General features: G+C 40.4%; 1 protein-coding gene across 1 annotated transcript in view; it reads left to right on the top strand.

Moving 5' to 3' along the window:
- Positions 1-7,859: 7,859 nt before the first annotated feature.
- The window catches only part of Zdhhc9 (zinc finger DHHC-type palmitoyltransferase 9), a 39,095-nt gene continuing 31,172 nt past the window's right edge, over positions 7,860-15,782 (top strand). Inside the window, exons 1-2 of the mRNA XM_055612181.1 lie at positions 7,860-8,051; positions 9,702-9,991. Coding sequence (XP_055468156.1) covers positions 9,825-9,991 — 167 coding nt within the window. The 5' untranslated portion in view covers positions 7,860-8,051; positions 9,702-9,824. The remainder of the gene's footprint in view (positions 8,052-9,701; positions 9,992-15,782) is intronic.

Raw genomic sequence — 15,782 nt, 5'->3', positions numbered from 1 at the left:
AAAGACTCTGATCGTTTAAAAAAAACTAAAGGGTGTAATTATTATACTTCTTATGAGATATTAAACATATATTTTGGCGATTTGTTAGACTCTTAATTCCACACGGACAAAAACAGAAAAGAAATTAATGTCTGCAATAACCGTCTTTGTTGATAAAACTTCCCTTAAATTACAAGAAAATAAGCAGAAGTCAATTGATTTATACAGTAATGTTCATATGTATTACAAAAACATCAACTGTAAGGCTAGTTGGAGGTCTGAAAACACAATGACAATATGTTGATTACATTTTAATGCATGACACATAATTAATTGACCAGGAGTTTTAGGCGCTGTGTGTTATAGCTAACAAGAGAAAACCAGTCTGTCCACGATACCTCATTTTAATTTGGATAAATAATGATAGGGTTGGTCTGTTGAGGTAAAACAATGCTTTATTAAGGAGCAGTGGTGCCTTTAATCCCAGGACTCAGGTGGCAGAAGCAGATGGATCTCTTGAGTGTCAAGGCTATCCTGATTTACACAATGAATTCCAGAAAGCCAGGGATACATAAACAAATCTTGTTTTAAATTAAAAAAAAAGAAAAAGAAGAATGATGGTCAGCAAGTGTCTGTGACCAAGTTTGAGGAACTGACTTCAAGCCTTGGCCCCCCACATGTTGGAAGCAGAGAATCAACTTTTGCAAGTTACCCTTTGGCCTCCACACAAATGCTGTGATACATAGACATGTCTCTCAATAAAAAAAAATGTAAAAAGATAAATAAAAGTAAGGCAATAAGATCAGCAAAATAGCTCAGTAGATAAAGGCCACACAGACATGATGATCTAGAAGGAGAAAAAAAACTCTGCAAAGTTGTCCTCTGACCTCCACATGGACCTCCACATGTGTGCAGTGGCAGTCTACACACACACACACACACACACACACACACACACACACACACACACACATACACACACACACACAGAACATAAGAATTAAAGAACAATGAACTGTGTATTTCTAAAGGGTGGGAGAAAATACTTTGAAAAATCACCATGAAGTAGTAAGTAAACATTTGAAAATATTTAATTTATTATATATATTATATATGCATTGTGACATTGCATGTTACTTTGTTAATATATATGAGCCTTTGGGGGGTTCTTTTGTATCAGTTGAAAATCAATTTAAGGGAGCTGGTGAGATGGCTCAGTGGGTAAAAGCGTTTTCTACCATGGCTGGGGACCTGCGTTTCATACTTGGGACTCCAATAATTGAAGAAGAGAGCTGAATCCTGTAAGCTGTCCTATAACCTTGACATGTGCACCAACTCTGACTTGTATGCATGTGCACGCACACATACAATAGTATAATCAAATTATAACAAAAACTTTAATTAAGTACAATTTTCCTTCTGCTAGAGAATTTCAAGTCTATTCAATAACTTTAGCACTGAATATCGTTGTTGTTGTTTTTTTTTTTTTTTTTTTTTTTTTTCTTTTAGAAAAAGGCTCACTATGTAGACCAGTCTGGCCTCCAATTTACAGAGACCTACCTGCCTCTGGCTCCTGAGTGCTAGGATTAAAGGTGTGTGACACCACACCCAGCCTTATACAATTAAAAAAAATAGAACTTTCCCCTTTCCAACTGGAGCCTTTAATATAACATCATACTTCATCTGACCTCCAAGGCCCACCTGAACTTGAAAAATTACTAGCAAACCTTTGGTCAATTGGAGGGAAATGGTCCTCATTTCCAGGCAAATTTAGGATATTGACTTTCATTTCTCTTGATTAGCTCACCCTCTTATAGTCTTCCATCACATCTCTTTGTTTTATTTTATAGTAGTATTGTATGTGGTGGGGTCATGTGTACTAAGGCTTGCATGTGGAGACCAGAACATAATATTAATAATAATATTGTGGAACAGGTTCTTCCACCTTTGTGTAGATTCCAGGGATCAAACTCATGCTGCCAGGCCTAAGAGGCAAATGACTTAACTGCTGAGCCATTTTGCCTGCCTTTAATATAGCTTTTATTGAACTATGCACAGAGAAATGAAAATGATGTTCTAATTTTTGTATGTATAATTAAATTATAATTGTTATGTTAAATTTTGCATTTTTTCATTTAAATATTTATTTGTGTGTTTGCGTGTGTGTGTGTGTGTGTGTGTGTGTGTGTGTGTGTGTACACATTTACCACAGCATACATCTTTTCATTAAAGGACAACTTGTAAAAGTTGGTTTTCTCCTTCCATATATAGGTCTTGAGGATAAAGCTCAGATCTCAAGCTTTGGTGTTAAATATCCTTATCTGCTGTGCTATCTAGGTAATTGCTATTATTTTTCTGAGTGAATATTTTGTGTGGGTGGACTTGTGTGTAGGTGTATATACACAATTAATTCATATATTTGTGTAGACCAGAGGCCAACTTCAAGGTTTTTTTTCTTTTCAGGTGCTATTCACCTTGTTTTTTGACATTAAGCCCCCCTGGCTTGGGATTATCATAGACTGATCAGCTGGTTGGCCAGTGAGTCCCAGGGATCCAACTTTGTCCACCTCCTTGGTACTGGGATTACAAGTATGATCACCATGTCTGGTTTTTTTCATGTGGGTTCTGGAATTGAACTCAGGTCTTCATGCTTTTAAGCGAAGCACTTTGTCAAATGGCTATCTCTTTATCCTTGTTATTGTTTTTTTGAGATATTTTGTCATGTTGCTTAGGCTAGCCTTGAATCAGTAATTCTGCTGTCTCAGGCTACCAAATAGCCAGATAACCTCATTATTTTTAACAGCTGTGTAGTTCTGTACAATATTTAGTGGACTTTTTGCTTATTGATTCTAATAATTACACACAATGTTCTAGTTTTTGAGCATTGTTCTTCAAACATATTTACTAGTTTTCTAGATAGAAATAGGATTTTAGGATCAATGGTGAGGTAATACATAAACAGCCCAAATGATTTTTAAAAAAATCAGTTTATTCTTCTATCAATAGCATTTGAGAGGGTGTAGTCTTTAATTTTTTAGAGTTCATTTTTTTTTATTACTTTAAGTGTGTGTGAGTGTGGGTACCCGCCCACGTGCACACATGAGCGAATGCATGAGTGCATAAGTGGAAGTGCCTGTGAAGGTTAGGGGCACTGAATCTCCATGAGCTGGAGTTAAAGGTAGTTATGAATCTACTGACATGGGTGCTGAGATCTGAACTTGGGTATTCTACAAAAGGAGTGTGCAACCTTAAAATGCCAGGCCATCTCTCTAGTCCACAAACTTTCTTTTTTAGTGCTGTGGATGGAACCCAGAAGTGCGTTTATATTGTAAGCAAGTGCTCTAATCCTCCAGCTATTCCCCAACTCTTAGAGAGAGTAGACTCTTTTGAGTCCAGCTTTCTTTAATTGGAGGATCAGCACTGAGTAGTTGAGAATTTGACTCTGCACTCTGGAGTATTTATCTTTAATGACTGCTCAGATGCTAGTCTTTTCTCCCTTAGAATAAGTTCCCTGAAGGCCGGGGTCATGGCATACACTTCTTTGGTATTTCCCATAGGTGTTCAGTACAAGCCAGGCAAACTGTTGGTTGTCAATCCATATCTGATGAATGACTAATAAACCAGTTTATATTTGTGGGCTACACAAGGTTTTGAGGTCAGCTCCTGGAAGGAGAGGGCTGGGCAGAGTCAGAGACTAGGGATGTGCCAAGTCAGTATCAGTTGCTCTCACTTGGACAAGTTGAGACCCTAATCTGGGAACCTTACCAAGCACCTAGCACAATTCCTGGCTCAGAAAAGCTCCTTAGTAAAATACCACTATTTTGCTGTTGTGATTCCTGTTTAATGAGAGGGTAGTATTAGGGGCAGTTGAAGGTTCAAGTTTGGTACCTAAAACTATTCCAGGTAAAGTCAGAAGGTCACAGTCCAGACATAGAAACAAATTGGGAACCAGCAGAAGCAGCCAGGAACAGAGTTGAAACAAGGGTTTGGAGGATGAACATGGTGGTATAGTCCTATAATCCTGGTATCTGAGGGGACTAAGGCAGGAGAATCCAAACTTTGAGTACAGCCTGGACCACACAGCAAGATCCTGTGTCAAAAAAAAAACAAAAACCCAGAAACAAAGAAAAACAGAAGTGAGGGTCAGTTTCTGGAACTTGAAATGGACATTCAATTGCATTATGATAAACAATTTCTTTGACACCCCACACAGTTTTTGTTGGCTTTTTGTATGTTTGGCGTTCGTGTGTGGACATCTTTATGGTGCTGCTTATCCTCAGAGAAAAGCCAACAACAACAACAAAAAAGTAAAAAATAACTCTCATTCTTAACTCTCTATTCCTATTTGGCAGCATGGCTGAAGGAGGGAGATGGGAGATGGCAGGTTTCATAGACATGACTGGGATACTCAATGTGGACTGTGTCTCTCCTGTGTGCCAAACATTCAAACATAATCTATAATCCACGTTATAATTCTATGAAGTAGGTACAGCTGTCCCTCATTATCCAAAGGTGATTGCTTCTAGGACCCCCATGAATATGCTCAAATATCTCATGTGGAATGGAGCAGTGCTTGCATATAGACTTTGCATTCCTCCCATGCATTTTACATCCAAGTTACTTATGATACTGATCGCACTGCACTGTAGATGCCATGCAAATGATGTTACACTGAATTTCTTGGTAGAAAGATAACAAGAAAAAGTTTCTACATGTTCAGTAGAGGTACATTTTTTTTCTTAAAATGTTTTTTGACAAAAATTTATTCAAGTGACATAATACATTCCAATGTTGAAGCTGGTATGTCTAACGATTATCCAGAATGCCTTCAGTTACAAAATCTGGCATTGTCAGTACTTGAAGAAACCACAGGAATTACATAGCCAAATAACTCTAACACATAAAGTAATTGAAAGTAGGTGACACAGAAGTTTGTCAAGGTTATAAAAAAAAGTCAGTGGATTTTTAAATCTATAGTTGGGTGATATGGAGGGCTATCTATTGTAGCTTTATTTTGCAGATGAGAAAATGAGCACAGAATACATAAATTGCTTGCCAAGGGTTACTTCAGATATTAAGTAGCCCATATTTGAGCCTCGTTCTGCCTGGCCATAAGGCTTATGTTCTTTCTTTTACAGAATACCATCCTCTTCTTCTATATCATCCCAGGCCCCACAGAAGCAGATCTTGCTTAGGAGCACTAGCTGGTCATGTGTGGGTAGAGCATTCATGATTTGTTTTCTCTGGTTTATTTATAGCCAGAGAGTAGGGAGAGGAATGCAAGTCAGGCAAGTGGTGTGAGAAGAGGTACCTGTGTATTGGGTTGGGTGTGAGGGTTGAGGATAGAGACAAAAAGGAGCCACTCTGAGCTCAAATGTGACACAGGCTCTAATTTAATGCGTCTATTCTTGGCTGTGGTTCTGGGTGGTCTCTGGAATGACATTGACAGGCAGTGTCAATCCAGTGGTGACATTCAGGATCTGAATCCTTTCAGCATTACTTTATACCTACACATCAATACACAAATGCACACAAATGCCATAAATATGGAGATAAATTCTTCTAAAAATAGCATGCCATAACATATACCACTAAACCATGAGCTGTCTTATAAAATGGAAGGCTACCTTTTGATTCTAGTAGTGTTTCTGGTGCTTGTTGGATAGCTGCAACTCCCTTTCAAAAGAGCGAACAGTGATTTGGATGCATAAAGTAGGGAAGTTTGTTGAGGACAGCAAAAGGAAGAGAAAAGAAAAGAAAAACCCATGCTCCATTTATACTTTTTATTAAGAATTAAGGATTATGTTAAATGATGTAATCGTGTAGAAAGAAGTGCTATGAAATGTTTATCCATATAAAATTTTCTTATTTTTCTTTCAGTAGTGAGCAAGACTGGCAACAAATTAAAATAAAACAAGACTGACTTACAAAACCACTTAATATCAGACGGAATGTGGCCCAGATCAAGGAAGGTCAGAGCTCAGGAATGTGTTGCCATGTTATGTTCATTCCAGAACTTCCTAGGCTTTGCCTGCATCTGAGCGATGACAAAAGTATGTTTGGTCACTTCATTTTGATTGCTCTACACTCACAAGAATGGCAGCTAAGCTGTGCATGTGATTCCTAAGGGCATCTCATATACACAGGTTGGGAATTCAGAGAGCTAATGGGGCCAAGAGAAGTTCCTGTCCCTTCCATGCCAAGTACATAATGGTATCAGTACCCTCCAGGAACTGGAGGCAATAATGCTGATCATATGCTTCATAAGGAATAAATCAATGATTATAGTCAGCATGAGTGTTCAGGAACAACAGGAGCTTTATAAAGACATACTTTCAACTCCAAATTAATTATAACATCTCTCTTGTAAGACAATAGGGTCATGATTTTTAATTCCTTAATTTTTTGATTGGAAGATGTCAAATGTTTCAAGAATAATCATCATTATATAGATTTTTTTGGTTTTAATATTATATGGGACCAAAATACTTATAAAGGAAGAATAATTCTTGACTACGTATGTGGTCCTTTATTAAAACTACCACAAAATTGCCTTTGGGAGAGCATTGGCAGTCACTTCACTACTAATTCCAACTACTGTGACCCTAGGGAAACTTTGGTTAAGCTCTGGAAAACCTGGACTGGTAACATAGATGGTGTAGTAGGTAAAGAGAGGCCACCTTTAATCATCCTTCTCATTATTTGGAAGGTAAGAACCAGTCATACTGGTGGAAACAGACATGGTGCATTGTAATATCCACCCAATACTAAATTGCCGTGGTTCTTAACTGTTTTCCCCACTCAAATTTCTAAATGATGTTACTACAATTGATAGCAGAGGTTCGGTGGCAGTAACTGCCAAGGAGGCATCAGAAGAAAAGCCAGTCTGCATGGTGTATGAAAATTGTGCCTTGGATGCCCCTCCCTTAATTATCATAGTATCTCCAGGTCTTTTGCTTTGTTCTTTTCGTTGTTGTTGTTGCTTTTGTTTTTCTTTTTAATTTATTTTTTATTTATTTTAGAATTTCTCTTTTTCTGTTAACGTTTCTTTCTTTATTTTTTTTTATTTATTACAATTTATTCACTTTGTATTTGCTTTGTTCTTTTGAAACAGAATTTTACTATATATCTCTTGCTGGCCTGGAACTCAGAATGCAAGAGCAGGCTGGCCTCATGCATACAGAAATCTGCTTGCTTCTGCCTCACCACGCCCAACACGATCTCAAGTTCTAATAGAAATTAACCACCTTTGGGCAATCTTTGCCTCATTATCTACCTGGAAGTATTTATGTTGTCTCAGTGGAGTTTCTCCAACCCCCTTAATGTCAATTACTTGTTTTCAATATCACAAAACGATGTTTTCAGAGACGACTATTCTTTCTCAGCTTCTTTTTCTGTTTTCTTCTGAAAGCCTTTGAGATTGCGTCCAAGTCCCAGGCTCCTGAATGGGACTTGAGAAGCAGAGAACTTAACATAAAGATGTCCATAAACAGCCCTGGGTCTGCACTGGATAGGCCCAGGGCAGACCCAACTCAGGGTGAGCGTCAGGATTTGTGAGCTAGTCTTGCTTCAGCATCTCCCTGTGCGTTTGTGGGGAGGCTTCTCTTGGCTCCGCCCCTGCCCATTCCACAATACCTTTAGCCTCCGCTTTTGCGTAACTATATTAATAGAAGGGAACACTTCACATACTGGCGCTCAGGCTCGCTGTGTCTTGGCAGGTAGGCTTGTAGCAAGGAGATGGGTGGGGGAGAAGGCAGAGGCACTCTTGAGTGACGTTTAAAGGAGCCAATGGCAGTACGTGTCAGGGAGGGATGGAGGCACTGTGATCATTTAGCCAATGGAGGACGAGCAACTGCTGGAGCGACCTGGTGACGTGAGGAGCGTTCCATTCAGCCAGCGGTGGGCGGTTGCCACAGCTGGTTTAGGGCTCCGACCATTGGGGCCCCTTGTCAGGAGGAGGCACCCTCCCTGTCAGGGAGAAGTCGCTACCACCTTTGGCGGCTGACGCGATCCCCAGGGACAGTGCACTTTCTGCCCTCAGTTGCCAGCTGAGTTCGGTCTCCCTCGTTCAGGTAACAAGGGGTGGGAGTGTGTGTGGGGGTCTCTGGGACTCCGCTGTCTGGAGGGCTGCATCCTCTCTTCAGCTCCGCCGGGACCCAGGGACGTTGGCACCGCCCTGCTCAGTTTGCCGGCCGCCGAGCCTCTGGCCCGGGGTGACTACACGTGGCGGGGCGTGTGTGTGTGAGTGTGTACGAGCGTGTGGACGCGTGTGCGTGTGGAAGTGGCGCTTGTCCCAGCCAGCTTGGGGCGGTGGTCGGCTGCGTGGCGGAGGCAGGGCGGGCCTCCTGAGGCCGAGCCCGCTGCATAGCCCTGGCTTCTGCCGCTAGGCTGCTGAACCAGGTCGCTGCTTTCCGACTGATTTAAATTTTTCTTCTCCCAGGTTGGACTCCCCTTCCTATTCTGTGTTCCCCTGCTGGGTCAGTTTGTGGGGTGGGGGATTGTTTTCCAGGTTAGTTTTACACAAAGGAAGTGATCTTTGCACCTCTGGGACCCCCCCTCCCCTTTACCAAGCCTTACACCTTTCCATTTAGCTGCTTGGATCTTAGTCCCCTTTTGGACCTTTGCCTTCTCTAGCTTGGGAATGATCTCTGGCTGGGTGTTTCTTGCTCATCAGGCTGCAGGCTTCCGCTTCATTCTTGCCAGCATGGGGCATGTGTTGCCAGTAAATAGAGGACACAGCCCCGCACCTGAGAGGAAGAGAAGGATGACACTGACTGAGAAAGGCGAGGCCTGGAAATCCCAGGATGCTGAATGGAACTGGTACTGGTGAAATGTCCCAGAAAGACCCCAAGGGACTTTGCTGCTGCCACTGCCCTTAGGCGCCCCCCCACCATCAGTTGCCAACCATCCCAGAATCCGTCCTGTTTAAGGAAGCCTTTATGTACAGTGTGATGTGTTTTTATTAAGGGTCTCACAAATGTTAAGCTGGACCAGCAAAGCTGTTTCATTTTCTAACTCAAGCAGTTACAGAAGGCTTGATTAGGGGAAATCTGTTTTGTGTAAATACAATGTGTGTATGTGTACAGAATGCCCAGAACATCCTCCCCCAGCCAGAGGCTTACTTGTTTCCTCCTGTAATTAATATTTGAATGGCTAATTGAAGAAAGAAGGGGAAGGAGTAGAAGAGGGGTGGGAGGGGCTACTTAGGGACACACAACAACAAACCTGCTGGTATTATTTTTACAAATCTTTTAATGAAGACTAAAGAACATTGTAATGCAGTAGAAGGTACTGGGACTGTTAAGTCATTGGGCATGCTTTTTTAATTTTTTGTCTCAGCTTTGTTGCTGTATGTCCCTGAATATGATATTTCCTTTCACTGGTCCTCTGTTTACTCAAGTAAAGTATAGTAATCGGGATGGCCACATACAGAATTCCTACTTACTTCCAAGACTCATGATTAACCAAATCATCAGCATTAGTTTGGAAATGGGATTTATTATTTAAGAAACACTAGTCCCCTCCCCTTTTGGAGTACTGTTATTTTTTTTTATTTTTTATTTTTTGCTTTCCTCTTTAGAGAACAAACATAGATTTGAAATAAAATTTCAAACTTTTGCATTTCCACTCCTCAAGCAGTGTTCATCTTTCTTTGACCGGGAAATGAGGGTTCAATTGTATTTTGTTATTCTTGTCTAATCCCCCCCCTTTCTTTTTCTTAGGGCTCTTGATAATGTTTGACCCAGTGGAAACAATAGCAGACGACGTGATTTCAAAGCTGGGCTCAGGCTCTATTTCTTCTCTCGTGTAGTCACAAAGCCCATTTTGGACCAGGAACTCCAATCATGTCTGTGATGGTGGTAAGAAAGAAGGTGACAAGGAAATGGGAGAAACTCCCAGGCAGGAACACCTTCTGCTGCGATGGCCGTGTCATGATGGCCCGGCAAAAGGGCATCTTCTACTTGACTCTCTTCCTCATCCTGGGGACATGTACACTGTTCTTTGCCTTCGAGTGAGTTTACATTGAGTACAGTTGTCTGCGTATGGTTAATTTGGGTTCAAGGGATGAAATTCTGTTTCCTGGGCATTTGTGGTGGGTGGTCCTTGCATGATTTCACTCTTTCATTGAACAATGCTTATAGGCTGAGACTATTGAATTCACTGCTTTGTGGCTATAGTAGAACATATACTTGCTGAAAAGACCAAAAACTTTAAGATTGATTTCATAGACCTGATATGGGGATATCTCTGACAAACAAATGAGTTTGTCTTAATTATTCACCTCGTTTCCCAGACAGTAACTTAGTGACAAATTCTTTCTTCTCTACCCCTCCCAATCCTCATTGTTAGAACACCAGGCAACAATATCCACTTAATCTGCTGTTCTGGATCCTATTTCTGTAAGCCCTAGTTCTTACCTAGCTGTTAATTTGAAAACCAAAACAGAATTGAGAACCTGAAGGTTGGTCCCAGCATTAGCTACACCACAAAGTAGCTGTGGGAATGCCATATAGGTGCTTTTGAAATGTGAGTTCTTTATTTCTCTAAAAAAACCACTCAGTAATATATATATAATACATATACATATATCTATATATCTACACATATATAATACATATACATATATCTACACATATATATGTGTATTATATACACATAAACAATTCTGTATAAGCCTGATGTTAACCATGGAATTTTTTTTTAATGCAATGTGATACCCAGTACTAGAGACACTATGTGAAGTCTGTGTAGGTTACTGCTCCAGGGAGGCGGACAGTTGGAGTCTAGTGCACTGTGGCATGACTACTGGGTATGCTGAGAATGATTCCATACTCTAGGGATGGGAGCAGTGCTAATTGTTTTGGGATTACTGTATTAAGGCGGACGTTGAGGAAGCAAGAGGTGTACGTGTATCAACCGAGGCCACACCTGATGTGAGCCTGCCATGGCTTGTGTTCATGGGTGGCCTGGAAATAGAGTTCCCATGCTGAGGTGTGGCTGGCAGATGCCAAGGGGGCTCCTTGGCCACCTTGAGTAGGTAATTAAAATGAGCTCCAGTCCATTGAGACTTTTGATTTCCCTGCGTATCTCAGAGTGATTTGAGGGCTACATTGCTGGACTTTTGATGATTGCTCCTGGCTTGAATAATAGCAGCGAGAAGAGTGTTATAATGTTCTGTAATAGGGCTGGGAAAATAAGATCAAATGAACTCTTTGTGAAAAGGTCCTTTTCTTGTTATTGCCACTGACTTTGTGGAGATTTTCTGTTAAGTTAGGCAGGTTGCCAAAGGCTTTTTACCTGTTTTCCATGCTGAGTTTTATAGCTCAGTTCACGCGCCTTTGTGTTCTGTGTGTGTGTACATATACCACGTGCTTCTGTGTGGTGCAAGTGAGCATATGCAGCCATGCAGGGTTATACACAGCACAAAACAGTTTGTTTTTCTTCAGCTCACCCTTTCTACATTTTTCTTTCCTCATTTCTGCTTTTCTTCTTGATGAAAGTACAATGTTGAATTCTGCTGTCATTCTTCCTCTTTTGTTCCTTTGGTTTCCCCTACCTCTGCCATTAGAGACTTATGATTAGAATTTTATAACAGAGATGATACTTGTTTTCAGACTATGAGTGAGTTGGTAGTTCTGAGTCTGGGAAACCTCTGCTTTGGTCAGAGAAACATGGGGTTTAGAGCTGTGGCTTTTTGGCTCTTTTTTTGTACCTGGAAGGCTTAAAGAGACTGTGAATTGGATCTGTTCCACTTAGGCCCTTGAAGGTCTCTGAAGAAAACTGCCCATGGGATGAAGCTTCTAATTAGCTAAACTACTATTCAACAGAGGCATGATAAGTTTTCTTCCAAGATGAGTCCGTTTCAAAATTATTTCTTGTTTTTTTTTCTTCTTCTTTTTTTTTTTTTTTTTTTTTGGATATGCGGTGTGACGCACTGCCCTGAGTTCCAGCTCTCTGTTTGAAAGAGTAAATATTTCAAAAGTAAAGGCTGGGGGAGGGAGAGGAGAAGGAAGTACATGTGTTAGTTTAGGAGTGGAATGGGGAAGTATAAATCTGACCAAAGAAGACAGGACTCCAGTGATTAATGCTTTTAGGTGTTGAATGCTTTTAATAAGAAAGGTGGGATCTGGTGTGTGTGTGTGTGTGTGTGTGTGTGTGTTTATCTGTTTGGCATATGCAGACACATGGATAATCACAGTGGTTGCTGCCTTGTGCCTATCCAATAGTAGGCTCTACAAGACACACCAACATAACTATGAGGAATTGAGTCTTTTTATCTTGTTGACTAGTCTGTAATTTACTCTGAGCTGAATAGTGGAGGGTAGGGTTAAGAGGACAGAGTTCGCACTCTAATGTTAGTATTAAGATGCAATAAAACCGAAGGAAACTATATGATCTAGTCCCTGTTTTCAGGCAAGTGATGATGGCATTTAACACTATACTTGATCTTAACCAAATGACCAAGAATTGACAGGTGAGCATATTTGAATACACAGATTGCTGTCTGTTTACATTCTTAAATTATCTGTGAGTCTAGGTTCCATAATCTCTGGCTATTACATTTTTGCCTCCCAGGAAGATAGTTCAAATCTTGATACACATCTGGATGTGCTTCTTATCAATCAGGTCCTGGAAGCAGTAGGTGCTTAGGGACAAGTGTAAGTATTTATGGCCGTGTTTGGCATATCTGTGGGTCAGTCAGATGGCTTTAGCAGTCTGGTCAGTCATGTGGGTTCCCCCTTCATGAAAACGTGCAAGTGACAGCCTTGCACTTTGAGATTTTGCCTAGGGTGTTCAAAGGACAGATCTGTAATTTTCAGTGGACAAGTTGTATGCTGAATACATAAAATAACCTAAAAGATCTTTCACCTGAGAGCAGTTAGCACCAAATTGTTAGAGGTGTTCCTGAAGAAGTTAGGTGATCATCTCTTAAGGTTGTTGTCACAGATTGGAAAGTATGAGGTTGTTGAACCTCTGTTAGCTATGTCTGAAATTATGTATAACTGTCTAAGGGAGATGAAGACACAAAAGGGGAATGTGGATTCCCAATAGGTAGTTGTATTTGTGGTAAATATATATAAATTTAAAAAGGGAGTGAAAATTGTAAAATTCTTAAAGACAAAAAGATTTTCTGATTAATGCTGGGAGTGAGGTATTTAGGAAATGTGCGTACGGATGCTAATTTCAGCTTTCAGCTAAAGGAATGCTGAGTACACCTTTCTGCTCAAACCCTGTCCAGCTTATGTGGGAACGTTACAACAGAATGACAGTGACAACCTGTGAGCTGTCCAGCTACTGAAAAGCTTTTGTAATATCTAGTTTAACTCAACATTCGGAGGAAGTGTAGACTTTGGAAAAGGATCAAACACATTGTCTTCTGGAATTGTTAGCTTTTTCTCTTGTAACTATGTGGCCAGGTTTCTAGTGGAGTCAAAGTCCCAGACTTTTTATGTGGCAAGAAGGACTATATGACCTTTGACCCCCACATACAAGTACCTTGCTGCTATGATTGGTATTTATGTTCTCTCCATGCTGTATGTGGAAGAAATTGTACTAAAGTGATGTCAGACCATTTTTTGTCAGATTGGTCCCCATTGGTGCTTTTGGTGTGTATATTAGAAGAGAAGTCACTGAATTGGATAAAGCAGAAAAAATATTTCTAACATTGCTCAGTAATTATCTCAGTTCTCAGCATACCTTAATTTCCTTCCTCTTTCAAGTTTCTTTAACTGTACATCTGCTCATTGTGCCAATAATCATGTGACATGTCTTTCATTTCTGAATTCTTATTTTGATTTTTGAGATGTGGTTCTCATGTAGCTCAAGACGACCTTGAATTTCCTGTGTAGCTAAGGATGACCTTAAGCTCCTGATCCCTCTGCCTCCACCCACCAAGTACTGGGATTATGAATTTGTGCCACCACACCCAGCCTGCCTGTTTTTTCTGTTTCTATTATGCTTACACTCTCTATTTGTCCTGTGTAGCTTCAAGCTCTTTCAGGCTCAGGTGTTCTCCCCTGTAGTGCAGCATTCTGTGGTGATCTACATTGGAGTAGGTGGTCAACCAATATTGTCTGGATTCATTTAAAATTCCAGTCTTCACTCACAGAATCATAGCATGGTAGAGCTATAAAGGGCTATGGAGACTATCTCCATCTTTTTGTGGCTTAGGAAATCAGACCCACAGAATTGAGCTAATTCAAGATCTGTTGAATGCTCATCTTTTGGCTATGGAATTATGAAGACATTCAAGTTATTATATTAAAGTTATGAATAACACAAAAAATGCTAGCATCTCCCAAAGCTCATGCTCCTAAGAAACCAAGGATTATTTTGTAGAAAATTGACAGCATTCTGGCATGGCATTCTTGCAGGAGAACAGTGGCCTGTCTGTAAGTGAAGACTTAAAATGTAAGATGCTTTGTGAGTTCATGAAGGATCATTGCCTCTGTTGCCACTCCTAGGCCTGGATCCCAGGGTAAAAATTTCTGGGAGAAAAATTGAGCAGGGGATGTTCCTTACCTAGAGACTCTGTGGTTGCTCATGGTGCAGTAAAAATTAATATCTGACATCATTTAAACTGGTTTAAGGAAACACAGAACTACAGAGACAAGCCACACTTGGACGTGGTTGAAATCTACTGCCTATCCTTCACTGAAACTGAGAAGAGATAAAGGTGACTATCATGGTCTTTGACCAAGAATGTTCTTTTGGGAGTTGCTCTGTGAAGGTCAGTCTTACACTTTATGTGAGTTAGACTGCTCTGTACTTGGCTAACCAAATGGATGTTTTAGAATGTTATAATGGCTTGTGGCCTCTTTGATATAAGTCCACTACAGTTCTTAGTGAAACCTAACTTTTTTTTCTTTTTTGAGACAAGGTCTCATGTAGCTCTGGTTAGCCTCAAATGCACTATGTAGCAGAGGATGACGTGGAACTCTTGATCCCCCCTTCTCTGTTGCTTGAGTTGCTGGGATTTCAGGCATGTGCTACCATGTTTAGTTTTATATAGTACTGGGGATGGAACATTAGGCATCCTGAGTGCTAGACAAGTACAGTAGCAACTGAGCCACATCTCTAGCTGTAAACTCAACTCTTTTTTTTTTAAATCTTTTATTTTTTTTTATTAATTACACTTTATTCATTTTGTATCCCCCCATGAGCCCCTCCCTCCTCCCCTGCCGATCCCACCCTCCTTCCCCTTTCTGCATGCATGCCACTCCCCAAGTCCACTGATAGGGGAGGTCCTCCTCTCCTTCTTTCTGATCTTAGTCTATCATAAACTCAACTCTTGATAAACACTTTTATTTCTTTTAGTAATTCTTTATGGTCTATCATTAAAAATTTCTCTATATGTTTTTAATCTCTCCACCATCTTTTGTAGTAATGGCTCACATACTGTCACTCTGCTTTTAAAATATTGTCTAACTTTTTAGACAAATATTGTTCTTTCTCTCCAACCCAAGGGCTCATAAGTGTCCTCCTATTGAGCTGCCCTCCTACTTCCCCCAGAGGGTTACAGTCTTCTTTTTCTTGAGATAAGAATCTTTATTTTGTTAATGGCTTTGAACCCAGGGGAGCTTCATACTTCAGCTTCACAATTATATGGGACTATAGGCAAGAATGAGAGTGAGTACTTTTTTTTGGTATGTTTGGTTGTTTTAGAAAGAGTCTACTTAGGTGAGCCTAGTCTTCAACTTTCCAGGTAACCTGCACTGGCCTTTAATCTGTGATCTGTCCCTGTGTCTTGGGATTATGGGCATGAACCAACTTGCCAGTTTCAAATGAAACTTAATAAGTGT

Source organism: Psammomys obesus, unplaced genomic scaffold (assembly GCF_907164565.1).
Source record: "Psammomys obesus unplaced genomic scaffold, mPsaObe1.curated_primary_1811, whole genome shotgun sequence".
NCBI lineage: Eukaryota > Metazoa > Chordata > Mammalia > Rodentia > Muridae > Psammomys > Psammomys obesus.
The sequence above is the reverse complement of the archived record's forward strand: the minus strand, read 5'-3'. Positions and strand labels throughout refer to the sequence as shown.